The 19,771-nt window shown below is 56.9% G+C and overlaps 1 protein-coding gene across 6 annotated transcripts in view; it reads left to right on the forward strand.

Annotated features, from left to right (window-relative positions):
- Positions 1 to 19,771, forward strand: part of NEDD4L (NEDD4 like E3 ubiquitin protein ligase) — a 271,293-nt gene that overhangs the window by 236,932 nt on the left and 14,590 nt on the right. For all 6 annotated transcript variants that reach the window (XM_055127176.1, XM_055127175.1, XM_055127178.1 and 3 more), the window contains 6 exons: positions 286 to 363; positions 1,539 to 1,593; positions 5,199 to 5,257; positions 12,927 to 12,992; positions 14,644 to 14,873; positions 16,943 to 17,064. In XM_055127176.1, coding sequence (XP_054983151.1) covers positions 286 to 363; positions 1,539 to 1,593; positions 5,199 to 5,257; positions 12,927 to 12,992; positions 14,644 to 14,873; positions 16,943 to 17,064 — 610 coding nt within the window. The remainder of the gene's footprint in view (positions 1 to 285; positions 364 to 1,538; positions 1,594 to 5,198; positions 5,258 to 12,926; positions 12,993 to 14,643; positions 14,874 to 16,942; positions 17,065 to 19,771) is intronic.

Consider the following 19,771-nt stretch of genomic DNA (forward strand, 5'->3'; position numbering starts at 1 on the left):
CCCCGAAGTGGTCACCAGCCCCCCCAGGTTCACAGTCTTACTCCCCTGCTTCCGCCCAGGGCAGCCGGAAGAGCAGACTTCTTTCCGACGCGGCCAGCCAAGCTGCCCGTGCAAAGACGGGAGCCCTCCCCCCCACAGCCCCGCCCCTGCAGGCGGGCAGCCCCTCGCACAGACCACCCGGTGGACTCGGAGCACCCAAACTACAGATGGCCGGAGCCTGCGGTGCCCCCCCCCCCACCCAAGGACTCCCCCTAACACCTACCGCCTTTCACGTTTCTCTTGCAGGAAGACCCACGCTTGAAATTTCCAGTGCATATGCGGTCCAAGGCGCCTTTAAACCCCAATGACCTTGGCCCTCTTCCTGTGAGTACGCTGGACCCGTGGGTCGCTCTCCCGCCCAGTGGACCTGGATGGGAAGACGGGACCTGCCCTGTCTGGCGCTTGCTGGGTCCCGCCAGTCTGTGCTTCCAAAGAGAGCCAGACCCACATCTCGGGGCCCGTGTGGGTGCCGAGGGCTCCCAGTGGCCGAGGGCTCGGGGCCCGGCCCTCGAGCTGGCCCCCAGCACAGCCACGCGCTGTCCTGGCGCTGTGACCCCATGTTCCCGTTGGCCCCGGGAGCGGCAGCCGTGGGCGGGAAAGGCCTCAGGGAACAGCAGTTCCCACGTCTCGCGCCCCGTGCCCGTTTATGATGCTGACAGATCTCACCCTCCTTGGCTGAGTCTCAGGCGTGGGGGTGCGGGTGAACTGTTGGCTCCAGAGCGGATGGTAAATTGAGAGCTGAAAGCGTCCCCCACCCCGGCAGCCGCCCCTGATTAACCCTGCCAGGGGCAGGAAGGGGGTTAGGGTGTGAAGAATTCAGCTCAGGCCCTTTTCAGGTGGGCAGAGATGGGGCTGGGTGGGCAGGCGAGAATGTTCAGGCGTCAGCTCCTTCCTGATGAACCATCTGAGAACGGCAACAGCCTTGGGAGCTGACGGTTGCGGTTTCCAGCTCTGTTCCCCGGGCCGGCCACACGCTCCTCCCTCTGCCCCGACTGTCTGCGGGAGTGTTGTCCAGCACCGGGATGCCGGTGTTTGGGCCGGCGAGCTGGCTCAGGGAGGTCACCTGCCCGGGAAAGGTGGCCCAGCTCCAGGGAGGGCTCCCGGGCTGACTAAAGCGCCTGCTCTAACACTGATATTAACCCGCACACCCCCCCCCCACGCCCCCACTCAGCGGGTGCTCGGGGCACTGCCCCAGGCTGCTGCATGGTGTGCCCAAGCTGCCCCGCGCCTGTCTGTTGGCTCATCACGCCCCAGGGGCGCGGAGGGGACAGTGAGTGACAAAGGACCCTCGTGGTCCTGTGCGTGCCTTTGCTTTGGGGATTGCTTGCTAATGTTTGTATTCTCTTTTCCTCTCTCTCTCTCTCTCTCTCTCTCTCTCTCTCTCTCTCTCTCCCCCCCCCCCTCCATCCCTCTCTCTCTTCCTTCATATCTCTCTCTCTCTCTCTCTCTCTCTCTCTCTCTCTCTCTCTCTCTCTCTCTGTTCCTCATCCTGCTCCTAGCCTGGCTGGGAAGAAAGAATTCACCTGGACGGCCGAACGTTTTATATTGATCACAGTAAGTGGGCCCTGCTCTGACCCCCGGGTGCCCTGGGGAGGGGCGCCGTGCATTCATTCTCTGGTGTGGAAGATTTGTTCTCACATCCTGCTTCCAGGCCCCTGGTGCGAACAGCCCCACACAGGGCAGCACCCTCAGGCAGTACTGGGCGCCCGATGTTGCTTTAAAGCGACCTGCCAGCTGCCCCCTGGTTTGCTCTTATGACCAATGAGTCATTCAGCTTTGGGGGCCCCTGACTCTTGCACTCAGAGTAAATGCATGCAGGGTAGGGAATGTTTTGCTCAGGGGGGCAGGGCCTGGTGCCGGGGAGAACCCACGAGAGCTCCCCATGACCACCCCACTTCTTCCCCTCCTTTCCCGGGACCCCTCCTACACCCGTCACACTAACCCCATGGGAGTCTCTTCTGGAAATCGGAGCATCTGCGCTCCAGACCTTGCACCGGCATCTTTGGATGCACGTGGAGTGTCTCATCTCGACTGAAGGTCAAACTCATAGAGACCGGCCTTGAGCCAGTTCCTTCATTTTGTCTTTCTATTTTGAGGCTCCGTTTTCTCCATGGAATTATAGAGCCCTGAAAAAAAATATCTGGGGGTGGGGGGAGTATGTTACAATGAAATCTCCACTGTCACTGTCTGTCACTGCCATCCCATTGCTCATCGATTTGCTCAAGCGGGCACCAGTAACGTCTCCATTGTGAGACTTGTTGTTACTGTTTTTGGCATATCAAATACGCCACGGGTAAAGATTTAAAAGTTGAAACCATCCATGCGGCTTGGTACTTTGTTGGGGTTCTGTTCTTTCTCTTTCTCTTTTTCTTTCTCTTTCCTTCTTAAAATATTTTTCTTCGATTAAACATTAAAGGTGGGTTTGTTGTCTTATTCCTCACGAGATGGAGCATGTGTAAGTTTGAGGGGTATGGAGTCACCACCCCCCACCATGCCAGTCTCTGTCCCTCACTGCCCAAAGCCACCCCACCTTGGCTACCTCAGTCCTGTCACTGGCGTCTGAAGTGCGTCATCATGCGTCTCCGGACGCCATCTTTCCTCCACGACCAGCAGTGTCTTCCTGGGTCTCTTCCTCTGGCTCAGGGGAGGGGCCGGGGGGTGGGGGGCGGGAGGTGGCTCTGGAGCACGAGCCCCTCTCACGAAGCCCAGCTCTGCACCCCAACAGCACTTGATGCCCCAGGCACCCCCGGGAGCCATGCTTTTCACCCACAGCACCGCCGGGCACCACCCAAAAGCAAAGGCAGAATGAGCCCCCTCCCTTCAAAAACAAACAGACAGACAGACAGACAGACAGACAGGGCGTCTTGCCCGTGTTCCCCAGCCTTGTATTTCTGTGTCCGTCATAAGCACATTGACGCGCCATCTGCTGGGCAGTTGGTCCTGAGGAACTCTTTGTGGACATGGCTTGTCACTGGCTCTCCCAGGTGTTCCTCAGCAGCCTAGGGCAGTGTAGACAGCTGAGAGAGTTGAAGGGGGAGCCCCAGTCCTGGGCAGGGACTGCCCGTCGGTTTTAATGAGATACTTCCAGGGATGTTTAAATGAGATACTTCAGGATACCTGGCCTCATTTTTTATCTTTAACCCACAAAAACATCCCACTTTGTCCCACTTCAAAATTTTGAATTGTGCAGTAAGCATCCAGTGGGTGCCTTCGGGGCTTTGGAAGATGGGCCCAGAAACATGTCCTTAATGGATGGTGATGTGGGCTGGGTGGGGACTCTGAGGAGGAAGGATAGTCGGGGGATTTTGAAGTCTCAGGAACTATGGGGAACTCTGCCGGTGTGGCCCGGGAACCAGATAAGCAGACACTGGTGAGGAGAACAGTTCCTCCCTTCACAGCCTTCGCATATTTGCACAAGAGGGCATCACACCCCTGCTCCCATTAAACACAAACCCACCTTCCTCCCCCATTTCTTGTTTTTATTTTTATTTATTTATTTATTTTGCTTTTTGGGTCACACCCGGCGATGCACAGGGGTTACTCCTGGCTTTGCACTCAGGAATCACTCCTGGCAGTGCCCAGGCGACCATATGGGATGCTGGGAATCAAACCCCGTTCGGCCGCGTGCAAGGCAAACACCCTACCCACTGTGCTATCACTCCAGCCCCCCTCCCCCGTTTCTTACCCATGGCTGCCTTTCAGAACAGTTTTCACAGCAGCTGGGAATAGGCTGGGGGTGATCCGAACCCCTTTCTCGGGAAGCCCGGCCACAGGCATCTCCGAGGCAAACCCAGAGAGAGCATCTCAGCGGTGCCCTAAAAGCCTGTTCCTTCCCGCCACCAGGCCACCAACGCTGCCACCAGCAGCCCAGCGCCCGCCTTTCTCATCCCTCTGCTCCGTTAGTGCCCTTCTCTCCTTTCTGAAAGAGAATTTCTTGTTCGTGAACCGTTTTTTATTGAGATGCTGGGATATCCTGCACTCTTGATCCTTTTCCTGCGTCCCTCATTCTGACACCACACCCACCCCAAGAGATCTGCTTCCCCCTACCCCAGGGGCCCTTCCCACCCACCCCACTGCCCCGGGAGCGCTCGGTCTATGAACGAAATCTCTTCCGAGTGACTTTGGCCATGAAATGGAACATCTTAAAGACAAAAAGCGGGGGTTGGACCAGCGAGATAGCACAAGTACGAAGGTCCTCGCCTTTTGGGGAGCCCTGCAACACCACGTATGGTCCCCTGAGCCCCTGAGCCCTGCCACTAAGTGACCCCTGAGCACCTCCAGGTGTGGCCCAAATCACCCCCCACCAAGTAATACGCCTGTGTCAATTCAAGAGTGCTAAGAAATAGACTCCACGCCCCCTGCGTCAGCCGCATGCAAGGCAAGCATGCTACCCGCTAGACTGTCCCTCCAGCCCCTAAACATGGGGTTCTTGCCCTCCCCGGCCCCCCGACCCCTGCCTCTATGACAGGCACTTTTTTTTCCCCTCTCTCTCTTAATTGATTCTTAATCGAAAGCATTTTTTTTTAACATCATAAGCAAAGAAAAAAGTAGGTAAGGAAAAATTAATTGTATTAGTTAACTTTGTTGGGGACTAAGACTTCTTATGCCTTTTTTTTTTTCCTCCAATTAAATGAAAATCAGGGTCAGGTTCTAAGTCCTTCCAAGAACAGGCGTTCACGGTCAGGTCCTCCACAAATTGCCTTCCCAGAGCTATAAGACTAGATGCTTTTACTTCGGTCGTGCTCTCTGGCCCAAGGGGCTTGGGGGTGCTGCCCACCGCAGAGTGTATCATTCTCTTCTAGGCCCCGAATATCACGTTAGTGATCTCTGAGACCCAGAGTGGCGTCGGGGGGGGGCTGGACACCTTTCGAAGAATCCAGGGATCATGGGATCATTCTTTCAAGAACATTCTTTTTTTTTTTTTTAAATTAGTGAATCACCATGAGGGTACAGTTACAGATTTATACATTTTTGTGCTCATGTTTCCCCCATACAAAGTTTGAGAACCCATCCGTTCACCAGTGCCCATTCTCCACCACCGGTACACCCAACATCCCTCCTACCCTCCCCAATCCCATCTCCCCCCGTCAAGAACATTCTTGACCCAGTAGAGATCTGCATGACGGTGCTGATTTCTTCTCTTTGTCTTGCCCTTTCAGATAGCAAAATTACTCAGTGGGAGGACCCCAGGCTGCAGAACCCAGCGATCACCGGTCCGGTCAGTATCCTCAAGTTCTGCCTCTGCAGTAGAATGTTTGGTGGCCACTGAACACGCGTTTCTTATCTGTTACTCATAGGCCGGCACCACGATCATCTTCCCTTCCTCTGCTGTAGCGAGCAGGTCCGGACGGCTCCCCGGGCCCCAGTCCGGGAGTGCAGATGGGGGGCTGGGGCCATAGTTGCATGTCTCACCTTCTCCGCTGGGAAGGAGAAGACAGTGACCAGCTCGTGGTAGCAAGATGAAACTTCTCCTTTTTCCCTTCCGGGAAGGGCGGCCTTAAAGCACGCCCGTTGGAATGCCTGCCCTTTCTTACATCATGCCAAGCCCTGGATTTGTCATGGGATCTTTTTTTTATAGACCCAGGGAAGTCCAGGTGACCCAGTCAGGATGCTCTCCCAGTCCTAAAATTCGGCAGAGGTGTGGGTGAAGCAGCAGTGAACCCCCGGAGTGTTGCGAGCCTTTCCCTGGGTGGCCGTGCCCGCCGCTCAGAACACAGGGAGGGAAGGAAGTGGCTGGGGTGAGGGCATGGGAAATGTGAGGGGGAGGCTCTACACTGCACCCCTGTCACTAAAGCAAACCCCCGTCTTGCATCACAGGGACCCTCGGTTTCCACACAGTCCCCAGAGGGAGGCTGTGGGGTGGGGCCTTGCCCACTGGCCAGGCCAGCCCTGCGTCTCCTGTCCATGGTCAGATGTGTGGAAGACAGGTGAAGGCTGGAGAGGATTAGAAACGGGAGGCGTTGCACCAAGGGCCCAAAGGCCGCGTGGGCAGCAGAGAGAGTTTACATACTGATTTAGTGGCTTGCATCTGACTCAGTTCACATTTTGTTTTGAATTATAAAGATAAGTGCAAACGCCCCTCACACCTTGACACCTGGTCCCCCTCCTCTGGTCAGCCGGATTGGGGATAGGATGAGTCTCACAGCTCCAGTGTCCTCATCGTGCTGGCTTCAAAGAGTCAGCTACTCATTCCCAAATACCCCCTGATGCTTTATATAAACACTGGTTTACAGAGTTGTTCATGATGATTCATGACAGGCATTCAGTAGTCCAGCACCACCCCCACCACCACTGTCTCCAATTTTCCCAACCACCCCGTAAGCCTGCCCTCATAGCAGGTCCTCAATGATTTATTTTATATTACTTGTTACCAATAATTTGCTAACAAAATGATTCAAAAAAATTCCCTATAAGAAAGTTAGTAAAGATGGTTATATCTGACCATGGAGCCATTAGGCTCTTGTTATAAGAGATTACTAAGATGTTCTTACAGGTTAAGCCTTCTGTGTTTATATTTTGTTCAATCGAGAGTGGTTGCCTTCTACAGTATATGCCATCCAATCCGGTGTGCTTCTCCTGGTTTATCGGTGTTATAGAGTTTGAGAGGGCTCGTGGCTGCAAATGTGGCCACATGCTCCAGTAAGTTCAGAATTTTTAAGGGGGTGATACAGCTGGAGTTAAATTTTTAACTGGGTGGCACAGTCAGCTACTCTCGAGGGCTTAACAAACCCCTGTCCAAGATAGGCGCTATCACAGCAAGGCCCTGGAGTAGCATTTTTCTCTCCTCCATCACGAGAAACAAGAAAAAAAATTCAAGACCTAATTTTCGACGGCTTTCCACTGACAGAAGACATGAGATTTACGAAGCTCGGTTTCCGGTGTTTTATGATGGATTGATCATCTGCCTTCACTCAAATCCTGGTTTCACTGCTTTGGACAAAGGTTTAGTCCCATAAATCCAGACAGTTTCACCCCCCAGAAAGACCGCTGGTTCTTTATTTTCTGAAGAACCTTCGTCTGCTCTTTAATTATCAGTGGTATTTCTTCCAGTAAGTGTGACTTAGGTATTCATTGACTGAGTGTAGACATCTGTCCTTTGTTGCTGTTCAGTTCTAAAGTTTGGTCATTTCCTTAAGGGTTTCTCCCCTCGTCTTGCTTTCTTAGTTCCTAGGAGTATGGGATGGCTTTTGTCCATCCTTTTCTTCCTGGTTTCTAATGGTATTGCTTTGTACCAGAGCATATTTCCTGTGGACTTTCGATGATCAAATACTTGAAACTTCCTTAGGGACTTGGCCATCTTTGTCCATGTTCTTTTTGTTTGTACTTGAGAAGCGTGTGTATTCTCTGTTAGTTTGGAGGTTCTTTATGTGTCCAGTCTGTTAAGCTTGCAGTGGCCAAATTATCCGTTTGTTACTGGTTGTCCTCCCCTGCCTCCGACCGTTTAAGCACAACCTTTATTGACATGAGGCTCTTCCATGGGGGTTGCAACTCTCTGTCATTTACCTTCCCTTCTGCTCCGTTAATAATGTCCCTTCACTCACTGTGTTCTCTCACTCGTCTCTGTTAGATTGAAAGGGTGCTCTATCGTTTTCTGTGCTTGTTTGGAAACTATTTTCTGTCTCTGTTCTTCTAGTGCTGCCATTCAAATTTGTAGCCGGCACCCTCCTTGCCTTCGTGTCCAAATTGACCATTCCGACTTACCCTTCTGGATGACAAACAACTTTAGGGAACTCGAGTGCCATTTTCCCCCACCCCTGTTTTTCATTGACGCTAAAAGCTACCTTGAAGCATTTCAGCTGGTCTTGAAGAACCCATCTTATTTCTCTGTTCATTGTACTCATGTGAAAGCACACTCCTTGGCCACCACTGAGCTCCTGCATCCCCTTGCTTCTAAGTCTCCCCTTCCTGACGTCTGGCCGTAAGTTCAGGGTCCTCAGAGCGTGTCCCTGAAGCATCAGGACCATCCAGGAATTTGTTAGAAATTCAACTCCCGGGATCCCAAACCAGATCTGCCGGGAATCGGCGCTGTAGAGGCTGGGCCCAGTGCTCTGCGATTAAGGGGCCGTCCGGGGGGTCCTGGTGTGCACTCTGGCCTGCCCCATGGGAAGCAGAGAGGCCCTGTGTGACCCCCAGTGAGGCTCGCAGACGGCATTCTTGGTGAGCGCTTCATTCCCTTTCACCTTTTGGTGATACTGTTCGCGCCTTCTGACCTCCAGTCGTGGGAAGACAAAGTCATCGCAGCCGAGGGATCTCGCTGTGTGCCCCTAACACCTCTGGATTGCCGTGACTGCACACGCTTCTCTGCGTCCTGATGCTCGGTAGTTTGACCCTCATGGATCCTACGTGCAAGGCTTGCCTTGTCCTTACTCTGCTTTGGACTCAGGATTCGTCTTCTCCCATTCTAGAAAATTCCTTGCAGTACTGCCACATGCTGCATCTCTCCTGTTATTTCCGGTTCCCCGTATCAGTATAGATTCCCCCTTTGGGGTGTAGATTCACTCTCACGTATGTCTTCTTGATCTCTGTACCTGTGTCTTCTGCCTGGTTGCTGCACGGTGGGCTTGGGCCCTCCTGCTTGTTTGTGAAGCTCTAGGGAGTCTCCACGTTACCAGTTCACCCGGCTGTGACTGTGGGGAGCTGTAAGGAGTTCTGTTTAGACGGCTGACGTGTGGTTTGCTGCTACTCGTCTGCCCCGTTGTATTTTCACTCATACTTCCAACTGTACACTTAACAGATTTTATTTTTTTATAGCCTCTTCTGAATTATTTGTTTTGGTTTTTGTTTCTGGGCCATGCCTGGCAGTGCCTGGGAGGTCTACTCCTAGCTCAGTGCTGGGGTGCCCCCAGGGGTGCTCTGGAGACCACCATGCAGTGCTGGGGATCAAGCCCAGGGCTCCAGCCCCAACCCCTCCCACCCCCAGTACTCTCCCCGGCCTCGCTCTTGTCACCGTCTCGAGAGGCATCCAGTCTCACTGTGTCTGGAGACTCCCCTGGGTGTGTGGTTTACTGCTGAGTTCAGGCGTGTGTGTGAGTGTGTGTGTGTGAGTGTGTGTGTGCGCGCATGTACACGTGCACACATGTGCATACGCGTGTGCGTGTGCGTGCGTGGTGGCGTGTGGAGTATTGTGTGTCCCTGTCTCCTCGTTCCCTCCTGTGGGGTGTTTCTCGGTCCTGACCCCATATTCTCCGTTAATTCCGCGGTGTGGGTCCACGCGCCCCTGCCGGTGTGCCGACCCCCGCGCCCCGTGGTGGAGCCTGCAGTGGGCGTTTGTGACAGATCTCTTTCTTCTGTTTCTCTCCCCCTCTGTCCTGGACAGAAGGTAAGCCTCCTTGCACCTTGCGCCCACGGGCAGCTTTCCGGTCCCCTCGCAGGTGCGGTTCCCTTGTCACTGGCTCCCCGGCTCATCCACGCCGCAGGCCAGGCTGTCCCCAGAGGGACACGCGAGCGCTCGTGTCCAGGGCCAGCACCCGTCTCTCCCCCACTCACTCCTCTCCCTCTCTCTGTCTCTCTGTCTCTCTCTGTCTCTCTCCCTCTCTTTTCCTCTCCCTCTCTCTCTCCCTCTCTCTCTGTCTCTCTCCCTCTCTTTTCCTCTCCCTCTCTCTCTCTCCCTCTCTCTCTGTCTCTCTCCCTCTCTTTTCCTCTCCCTCTCTGTCTCTCTCTCTGTCTCTCTCCCTCTCTTTTCCTCTCCCTCTCTCTCTCCCTCTCTCTCTGTCTCTCTCTCTGTCTCTCTGTCTCTCTCCCTCTCTGTCTCTCTGTCTCTCTCTCCCTCTCCATCTCTCCCTCTCTCTCTTCCTCTCCCTCTCTCCCTGTCTGTCTCTCTCTCTTCCTCTCCCTTCTCCTTCACTCTCCCCTCCTCTCCTTCCCTCCCCCCTCTCTCTCCCGTTCTCCCCCTCCTTTCTTTCTATCCTCCCATCCTCCCCTCTCTTCCTCTCTCTCCCCACCTCTCCCTCTCTCTGTCTCTCTCTTCTCTCCCTCTCTCCCCTCCTCTCCCCCTCCCTCCTTCTAGCACCCTCCTCTCTCTCTTGCTCTCTCTCCCTCCCCCTCTCTCTCCCATTCTCCCCCTCCTTTCTCTCTATTCTCCCATCCTCCCCTCTCTTCCTCTCTCTCTCCCCCTCTCTCTGTCCCTCGCCCCTCTCTCTCTCCTTCTCCCCCCTCCTCCCTCTGTCTCTCCTACTCGAGTTCTCTCCCTCTCCCTCCCTCCCTCTCCCCCTCCCCCTCCCCGTAGCAGCTCTGCACAACATCACACCCATTGTCAGTCCGCTGTCACGTGTCGCCACCGAGCATCGTTCAGTGCTGTAATGCATGTGGCGCTCAGGGACACCATCTCATGCTTGTGTGACGCTTTGTATCTTGCCGAGAACTCTGTGGTCAGCTGCTGGACACTTCAGGAAGTGTCCCTCAGGAAGGCAAGGCAGGGAGAAGGTTGCTCAGGAAGCTCGTAGTGCAGCCCCGGTGCTCCTGCCAGAGCCAGGCCTGAGCGTGTCGGCCTCCTCCGCATGCCCAGCCAGGCCCGGGCTCTGCCCTCTAGACACGCCCGCCGTCACTGGGCACCAAGGACTCAGGGCCGTCTCGAGCCAGTGGCACCACCAGACAGATCAAGGGAAGACTGTGTTGCGCAGGAAGAAGCGTCTCATCTCCTGTGTGTGTTTCCTGAGCCAGACTGACTCAGGCACAGCCGAATTTTTAAGAGAGTCCCCAACGACGGCACCGTGTGGTCACCTCGGTCTGCAAGCACCGCAAAAGGAGGACGTGGAAGCGTGTTCCTAGGCCCGGCCTGGGACTCCCGGGGCCGAGCAGGGCTCGGGCTGGGCTCCCTGCTCCCTGGGGCCCCGCGACAGTCTTCAAACCAAAATACAGGAACAAAACCCCCTTTTCCGTCTCGAGCACTGCCTCGGGAGCGTACAGGTGAGCTCCGGCGAGTGACAGTGACGTCCCAGCCTCCACACCAGCAGCCCCGCCATCCCCCAGGGCCCCTCCTTGGGGACCCTCCCAGGCCGGGCCACGCTCGGCCACCTGCTCCCTGGCGCCGTTTGCCCTGGGGGACCTTCGGGATTCACCTCTGCTGATGGCTCAAGCGGTTTCGTTTCGATCCAGTGTTTGCTGGGGGGCAGCAGGGGCACAGACAGACCGAGTGATTGCCGCCGCTCGCTCAGTGTGGGGAATGGGGGCGCCGCAGAGCCGGTCTGGTCAGACCCTCCCGCTGACCGCGGAGGTGCCCACGTGGACAGGTGACAGCACGGCGTCCGCCCAAAACCCTGCCCCGAACATCGACTCCAGAGCACTGACACGAGCACCGGAAGGAACGCTGTGTCCAGCCTCGGCGCGTGGGCACTGGCCGGCCGCCCTCCCTCCCTCCCGAGCCGCCCGTCCCGCCCCTGCTCCTGCCACGGCCCAGAGCTGCCCTGGTGCTCTCGGTCCTCCCTCAAGCCCAGGGACACAGGCAGAGGGAACTTGGGCTTCTGGGACAGCCTTTCCCCATGCCCCAAGATGCTGGCGTGGAGTAAGTGTGCTCGAGTGACCCAAACAAACGAACCGCCAAAGAGAGGAAAAAATGAACTAGATCTTTTTTAAAATTTTTATTTATTTTTTTTTAGCCACTCTAGTGCTGCCAAGGATGGTCCCAAAATCTTAAGTTCATTGAAAAATATAGTTTCCATCCATCCAAAAGCCGCAAAGCTCTCTTAGTTGGGTGACTGGAGGACGTGGTGTCCTTCCTCTTATTTTGGTGGTCACTGACAACATCCGCCTTCTCTGGACTCAAAAGTCACACATGGTTTCGCCAGACTACTTAGTGCCCAAACTAATGATCCTGAAGTTTCGTTAGTTTGACCCCACGTGGAAACTGACCGGAGACTGACTCTGAAGCCTTGGGGGAGCCCCTGGGGAGTAGAGACGGCCTTCGGGGCCTCTCCAGGTAGATCCGTATGACACCGTCAGTGGCTGCTGAGCGCCACGGCCAAGCTGAACTGCCGCCTATGAGGGTGATGGCTTCTGCTCTGGCCCGGTGGTTATTAGTTGTAAACTGCTGCCTCCTCTCCCTGCCCCATGGAGAACCTGGTGAAGTGGAAAATGCGGAGACAGTGCTCAGGGTGGAGCATTTACTTCACCCACATGCCACCTGTCCCCTCAGGCCCCCACTCCGTGCCAGCGTTTTTCTGAGTACGCAGCTGCCAAACGTCACTGTTTGCCTTGGGGGCTCCGGCCACTGCTCTCTGCTCCTTAAACCCACTGTACTTCGTGTCAGTGACTTGAACTCGGGCCTCTGGCTCTTGGATGCTGTCCGAGTCCGCTGCTTTGCACCCTAACACACGAGGAGAACCCGCAAGGCAGTGTCGGGCTGTCGCCCCTTTGCCTGAAGAGACTCCGGGGCTCTTGAACGCTGACGATTAGCTCAGTTCTTGGGCCAGCTCTGTTCCGGCTTCAGCCCCGGGCAAACGTTGGGACTCCAAGATGAAGACTCCTGGATACCATCTGCCTGCCTTGATATTCCCGGACAAGAATATCATTGCTCGGATCTTTGTGCTCACTTCGTCTCGTCTCAGCGATTTTAAAGCCTGATTAATCTCCAGATGAGAGCAAAGTTCATTTGGGGTCATATGTTCACGTGTCATAGCCAGTGGCTCTTACATAAGGTTTCTACCCTGCCTCAGACACGCAGATGAAAATCATGTGCAAAGTGTCTTTAAACCTACGTGACTTGGTGAAGGTCAGTATAGTTTTCAGGAGAGCCCGTTACTAGGAACTTCCAACCTGCTCTGTAGACATTATGTACATTTCAGTGAGGGAGAATCTTGGGGCTTTTGGGTTCATTGAATTCTCTGCATACTGGTGAGCGTGTGTAGAACGTCTTACTTACGCATTACTTACGCAACACCTTTATCTTCCAGGCTGTTCCTTACTCCAGAGAATTTAAGCAGAAATATGACTACTTTAGGAAGAAATTAAAGAAACCTGTGAGTAGCACATCTTCCCCAAATACTGTCCCGTGAGCTGTATGTGTGTGACCCAGGAGCTCAGTGAGAGTAGTGTGTGTGTGTGTGTGTGTGTGTGTGTGTGTGTGTGTGTGTGCGCGCGTGTTTACTAAGAATATTGGGGGGCTGGAGTGGTAGCACAGAGGGTAGGGTGTTTGCCTTGCACGCAGCCGACCCGGGTTCAAATCCCAGCATCCCATATGGTCCCCTGAGCACCACCATCGGTGATTCCTGAGTGCATGAGCCAGGAGTGACCCCTGTGCATTGCTGGGTGTGACCCAAAAAGCAAAAAAAAAAAAAAAAAAAGAATATTGGGTTCCAGGGCCGGAGCAATAGTATAGCGGGGAAGGCATTGGCCTTGCACGTGACCGACCCGAGTTCAATCCCCAGCATCCCATACGGTCCCCTGAGCAACACCAGGAGTAATTCCTGAATGCAGAGCCAGGAGTAACCCCTAAGCATCACCGGGTGGGACCCCAAAAAGCAAAAAAATAAAAGAATATTGCATTCCTTTCTCCCCTGCGCATGATCCACCTGGATCATCAGTCTGACTTTTCAGGAGAAACAGTCCGGGAAGTGTAACTTAGTATTACATAGTCAACTACCCAAAGGGAAATTCCATAGGATTTTTTTTTAAATATCATTTGAGGCCCTGTGATTCACCGTTACTGTCTCTGGCAGGGTGTCATGCACAGTACCCCAACCCCACACCCACCATCGGTGTTGCCTCCCCCTCTCTGCCCTTCACCCCATCATGAGGGGCTCAGTCCCCCCAACCCACCCTCTCTGTCAGTGTCCGCTCCCCCTCTCTGGTGGGGTGACTCCGTGTTCTAAACCGTTCTTTTTCTGTCGTATCTGTGCTCTCCTTTGTCGTTGCTTACTCAATCCCACATCTAAGACATAATATGAGTCTTGTGGAATATAAAATCATTTGGGAGAAGCCTTATAGCATGCGCGGTGCAGATGCTGTTGAATCCAGACCAGAGAGATGCTGACCAGAAAATAGTCCCGGTCCTTCCCTTCCTGATCCAGAAGCGTAGTTTCTAGCCACCCGTGTTTCTTAATTATCCGATCGGGTGTATCAGGTCCACGGGTAAACTTTTGATTATAATTCTCCTTAAAGGCACTGAGGCAGGGAGAAACCCGAGGAAGTGTCTGTGGGTGGGCCTTAGGCCCTCAATGCTTCCCAACACCGTCTCGTCCTTTTCCCCTCGTCTCCCCTGTCCCATGCAGGTTTGGCCGGGGCATAGGTGCCGCCTCCCGGTTCTTCCTATTCCCCACTCCAGCCCAGCCACAGAATATCTGGGGCACATGGCCACCATGCTGCGGGTGGCCCGTGTCCCTCCCGGCCCCTGGGTTTTCTGGGCTCTGCGCCCTGAGCTTCCTCTGATCTGCCCCTCCCACCTCACGCCCCCCCCCCCGGAAGCCACTCTGGAAAAGCCTCAGCTCTGAGTGCTCCCCTGCGCTCTTGATGAGTGTCCTGGTTTTCCCCGCCACAGGTGGGGACCCAGGAGGTCACACCTGTCCACGTCCTACCCCACGCCCCCCCCTTTGCCCACGCCCATACGGGCAGGTTTTCCGGAAGACGCCTCATCACGGAGGTGACGTGTTTCTGCCCCCCGCTCTTCTGCAGGCCGATATCCCAAATCGGTTCGAAATGAAACTGCACAGAAACAACATCTTCGAGGAGTCCTACCGGCGGATCATGTCTGTGAAGAGGCCCGACGTCCTCAAAGCCAGGCTGTGGATCGAGTTCGAGTCGGAGAAGGGCCTGGACTACGGGGGCGTGGCCCGGGAGTGGTTCTTCCTGCTGTCCAAGGAGATGTTCAACCCCTACTACGGGCTCTTTGAGTACTCGGCCACGTAAGCAGCCGCACATCTAACCCATGCCCCCCTCCCCCTGCCCCACCAGAGGGGCGGCGTCGGGCCAAAGGAGGGCTGAGGGGCTGGAGAGAGTCTAGGGAAAGTTTGCCTTGTACACAGCCCACCTGAGGGGGTGTTTCGTTTTTGTTGAATCACAGTGAGATGCAGTTACAAAGCTTTCATGTTTGAGTTTCGGTCATACAATGATCCAACACCCATCCAGTGCACGTTCTTCACCGCCAGTGTCCCCAGTATACCCCCCTTTCCTACCCTTCCCCTGCCTCCATGGCAGATAATTGCCCCCATATTCTCTCTCTGCCTTTGGGCATTATGGTTTGCTGTACAGGTACTGAGACGTTATCACGTTCGGTCCTTTATCTACTCTCAGCACACGTCTCCCATCCCGAGAGATCCCTCCACCCATCATGGTCTCAGTGCTCCCTTCTCTATCCCAGCTGCCTTCTCCCCCAGCTCATGAGGCAGGCTCCCAACTATGAGCCCCCCTGAGTTTGATCCCCAGCACCCCAGACCACCCCCCAGACACCACCAGGAGTGAGCCCAGAGGCCCGGCGGGAGCCCTGAGCATCCCCGGGTATGGCCCGAAGGGGTTCTCCCACTAGAGACGTGTTTGGTCCCCTGTGCATCTGGGGCAGTATGACGTCCAGTGGACGTGACCTGCCCGGGATGTGCCGTGCACGAGCCCGCCCTGTCTGAGTGAGGGCTCCTGGCGTGTCCCAGTGGTGAGGAACAGAGGGCCTTTCCCCTCGCCATGTGACATGTGCCCGGGGGGGGATGGGCCAAGGTCCCCACTCAGGACATCTCACTGCCCCTTGAGCATGAGGAATGTTCTGGAGGGAGGGTTGGTGCTGGTGGCAGGAGGAGCCGGAGGAGCCCTCCCTTGGGACAGGCCGGCCAGGGCCCCGCATCTGGGCCTCCTGATCAAAATGTTTGGTCATTTCCACACTTAAGACGAGGCCGATGCGTAGCTTCCTTGGGAATCGGGCCCCGTTTGAGTCCGAGAAAGGGCTGGACATGGGGGGCCTACCGCCAGGAGTAACTCCTCCAGGCCCCTGGGCGTTGGCCCACCCTGCAGGCTGTACCCCCAGAGGCCCCCAGCACCCCCCCCCTAGGAGCTTGGACAGCCTCAGCCGGCCCTCGGGGTCGCGGTACCTGAGGGTCACCCAGTGTCTGGGCCCTGTGAGAATCTCATTCTGCAAAACAGAACCGCTGAGGTGGGGGCCGGGAGGGAGGAGAGACTTCCCAGAGGGGCCCCGGAGGGGCCGCCCGGGGGATGTGATTTGAGGCCCGCCGAGCCTCCAGTTTCGAGACCGAAACCATGTAACGTGTCCACGCTCGAGCCTGGCGCTGTGGACGTGGCCGCGTGCCACTGCTGTATGGACTGAGACCTCGAGGACCCAGCACTGAGAAACCTGAGTCCCCCCGACACTATCCTTAGGAAATGCCCCCCTGTTCCTCACAGTGCTGGCGGCCCCAGGACTTGGGGCCCGTCTTTGTAGTGGAGAAGCCTCCGCCACGAGGCTTTCCGGGGGAGCGTCCTGGGAAAGGGGGTGGCTGGGGCAGAACCACCCACGCCAGTCCCCCCCGCCTCAGCAGACACCCCCACACAGAGGCAGCTGCACGTTCCCGAGGCTCTTGTTTAAAATGCAGGGTGGCGGGGGCCAGAACGATGGTGCCGTGGGCAGGGTGCTTGCCTTGCACACGGCTGACCCAGACTCAGTCCTCAGCACCCCTGTCTGGCCCCCCGAGTCCCACCAGCAGTGAGCCCTGAGCACAGAGGCAGGAGTAAAGCCCTGAGCATCCACAGGTGTTGCCCAAAATAAAATAATACGGGGGGGATGGGCAAGAGGGATAGTGCAGCAGGTGGGGCGTTTGCCTTGCACACGGCCAGCCCAGGTTCGACACCCAGCACCTGGTAAGCTCCCTTGAGCACTGCCGGCAGTGACTCCTGAGCACAGAGCCAGGAGTAGCCCTGCACGTCCAAGGATGTAGCCTGAACTAGAGTAAAATGGACCTTTTCTCTCTCTCTCTCTCTGTCTCCCCCACCAAAGGGACAACTACACGCTCCAGATCAATCCCAACTCGGGCCTGTGCAACGAGGACCACCTGTCGTACTTCACCTTCATCGGGAGGGTCGCCGGGCTGGCCGTGTTCCACGGGAAGCTCCTGGACGGTGAGTGACGCGCCGCAGAGCAGCCGAGCCAGGGAGAGCGTCTCCCTCCCCCGCAGCCCGAGTCACGGCCGCCCGGGGCAGAGGTGGTTCCCACGCCCTCATCTGGGCCCGAGCTCTGGGGCCAGAATATCTCCCCATTCTTTTTCTGTATTCTCCTTTTTTTTCTTCTTCCCCTAACTCGTGTGACGCGCCGAGGTCTCTGTGCCCGCACCTTTTCCGATTCCAGAGCTAGGCCTGGTGACGTGGCAGAGCTCATTAAAATCGTGTTCTCTGACACACTCAGATCCATCCGCCCCCGCCACTGTCCACTTGTCCCCAAGTGCGTGAGTGATCCCAGAGCAGGGTCACCACCGAGCAGAGCCCAGGCCAGGAGGCTCTCGGCTCATGAGGAGTGGGGGTCACTGAAGGTCTCCGGGGAGACCGAGGGCCTGGAGTCAGACCCTTCTCGGGCTTTGTCTCTGCAGAAGTTCCCAGGCTGCTTTGGGCTTGTATCCTCAGCACCCCTAGAATATACTGTCTCGACAACAGGGGTGCCGGGAACCGAACCCTTGCTGGCTGCGCACCCTGCCCGCCACCCCCCTCCCTCTAGCCCTCCTCCCTCTCTCGGGGAACAAACAGAAGCTGAGCTGCCCACCTGCCCCACCCCCTCTCAGCCATTCCCACACCCCCCATTCGGGACCACTGCCGCTCGCACTGGGACACGCTGTGCTCGAGGAGAGACGGCTGCAGCGTTTCCCGGAGTCTTGGGGGAGAGACTCCGTCAGGGCTTCCTCACGGCAGGGGCACCGCGGGGGGCTTGGCGATGCCACAGCAGTGAGGGCACATGGCTAGATGGGCTCAATACACAGACACACATGCACGCACACACGCACACGCATCGCCAGGTACAGCCCCACGGAGAGGCCCAGTCGCCGCCAGCCCAAGCAGCACCACACCCTCGCGCGCTTACATTGAACCACGGGCCCGGTAGCGAGAATCACCGCTGGGGCCCCCAGACCTCCTGAGCACCCCGCAGGAAGCAATAGCTGAGTGAGATGGAGGTGAGAAGGGCCGAGTCCCGCTGAGAGGCCACGAGTCACGTGTGTGCCCCCGGCCCTTTACTGACGGCCGGCTGCTGGCGGGCGTCCTGCCCGCCCGGTGTCAGTGGACACAGAGTGTGCACTGGGCTGCCCGAGGCACTGTGTTCTGATGGGACGGTGAGGGGGAGAGGAGAGCGTGTTCCCGGGCCAGACGTCAGCAAGGGGAAAGGTCACCGGTGCCACCGCGATCTGGCACCTCGCGTGCGAGCTGAAGCCGTTCGAGCACGTGTGGGTCGGGGCTGAGTCCCAGGGGCAGGCGTGTGTCGGGAGATTTGGGCTGTGGTGGTTGGGGGAAGGAGGGAGCCCGGAAGCTGATTCCGCGGCCACTCCAGCGAGACACGGGGGGACATGTCCACTTCATCCGCGGAACCTTCATCAATGTCCCCTCCGGTGTGTTTCAGCCATCGCCGGCGTCCAGCTGCTTATCTCCGTGCTCCGGCTTGTGGGGGGCAGTCACGGCCCCCTTCCCAGGGTCGGAGGGGACGTGCACTTGCCCTCTGGCTCTGTGGACGTCACGTGAGCGTCCTTCAGCTTGCAGGCGTGGGGTCAGGCCTCGAGGTGTGGCCTCCCAGAGGTCAGCCCAGTGATCGGGCCTCCCTGCCCACTGCAGGGAGACGCCCCCGCTCCGGAGAATAGCCACAGAATCCTTCCAGGGGGTCAGGGGAGATGGGAGGGAGGAAAGGAGCAGACGCCGCAGAGCAGCCCCGCATGGCTGGCACCTGGGGTGACCTCGGAGAGCAGAGGGGAGCTGACGTCCCGCCAAGGAGCAAGGATGGACCCAGGGGGGCTCTGTGGAGGAAGCAAGTGAGGGCACGGGAGCCGCTGGGAGGGGGATTCCAGCAAAAGCTTAGGGGTCCCAGCTTCAACGGGAATGGCTGCTTGGGGTCACCAGCAGGTTTGTGGGCACTACCCATGGTCCTGGGGTCACTTACAGGTGTGCGGGCTTTACCATGGTCCTGGGGTATGCGGGCACTGCCCTGGGTCCTGGGGTCACTTTCAGGTGTGGGAGTACTGCCCGTGGTCCTGAGGTCACCTGCAGATGTGAGGGCACTGCCTGTGGTCATCTGCAAGTGTGCAGGTACTGCCTGTGGTCCTGGGGTCACCTGCAAGTGTGCAGGCACTGGCCAGGGTCCTGGGGTTACCTGCAGGTATGCGGGCACTGCCCATGGTCCTGGTGTCACCTGCAGGTATGTGGACGCAGCCCGTGGACCCAGTCCCTTCACCTGAACCCTAGCCCCACAGGGTTTGAGTCCACAGCCCAGAGGGGTTTAGGGTAGAAGCAGCCCTGGACCCCCAAGCCTCCCTTGGGGGTCTCACTGCCTCACGCAACCCCACTGAACTGACCCGCCTCCAGCAGCTCTCTGTCCCCCTGCTTTTCTCCCATTTGTTGCTGCTTGAGCAGAGCCCTGGTGGCCGCTGGCCGTCCCCAGACCCCTGCCCGGGCCCTGTGCACGTTCCCGGCCCTCCCCCCGCCCGCTGTGTGGGCAGAACCTGTCCCTGCCCCGTCGGCACCAGAGGCTCCCGCTTCCCGGGGTCTTGGGCCCTTGATTTATGCCCCTGCCCGCCTCGCCGAACCGCGCCCCCCAAAACTACGCCAGGCCCCTGTCTGCTTGGGGGCCGTGGGAGGT

This window comes from Sorex araneus, chromosome 2, assembly GCF_027595985.1.
Source record: "Sorex araneus isolate mSorAra2 chromosome 2, mSorAra2.pri, whole genome shotgun sequence".
Taxonomy (NCBI): domain Eukaryota; kingdom Metazoa; phylum Chordata; class Mammalia; order Eulipotyphla; family Soricidae; genus Sorex; species Sorex araneus.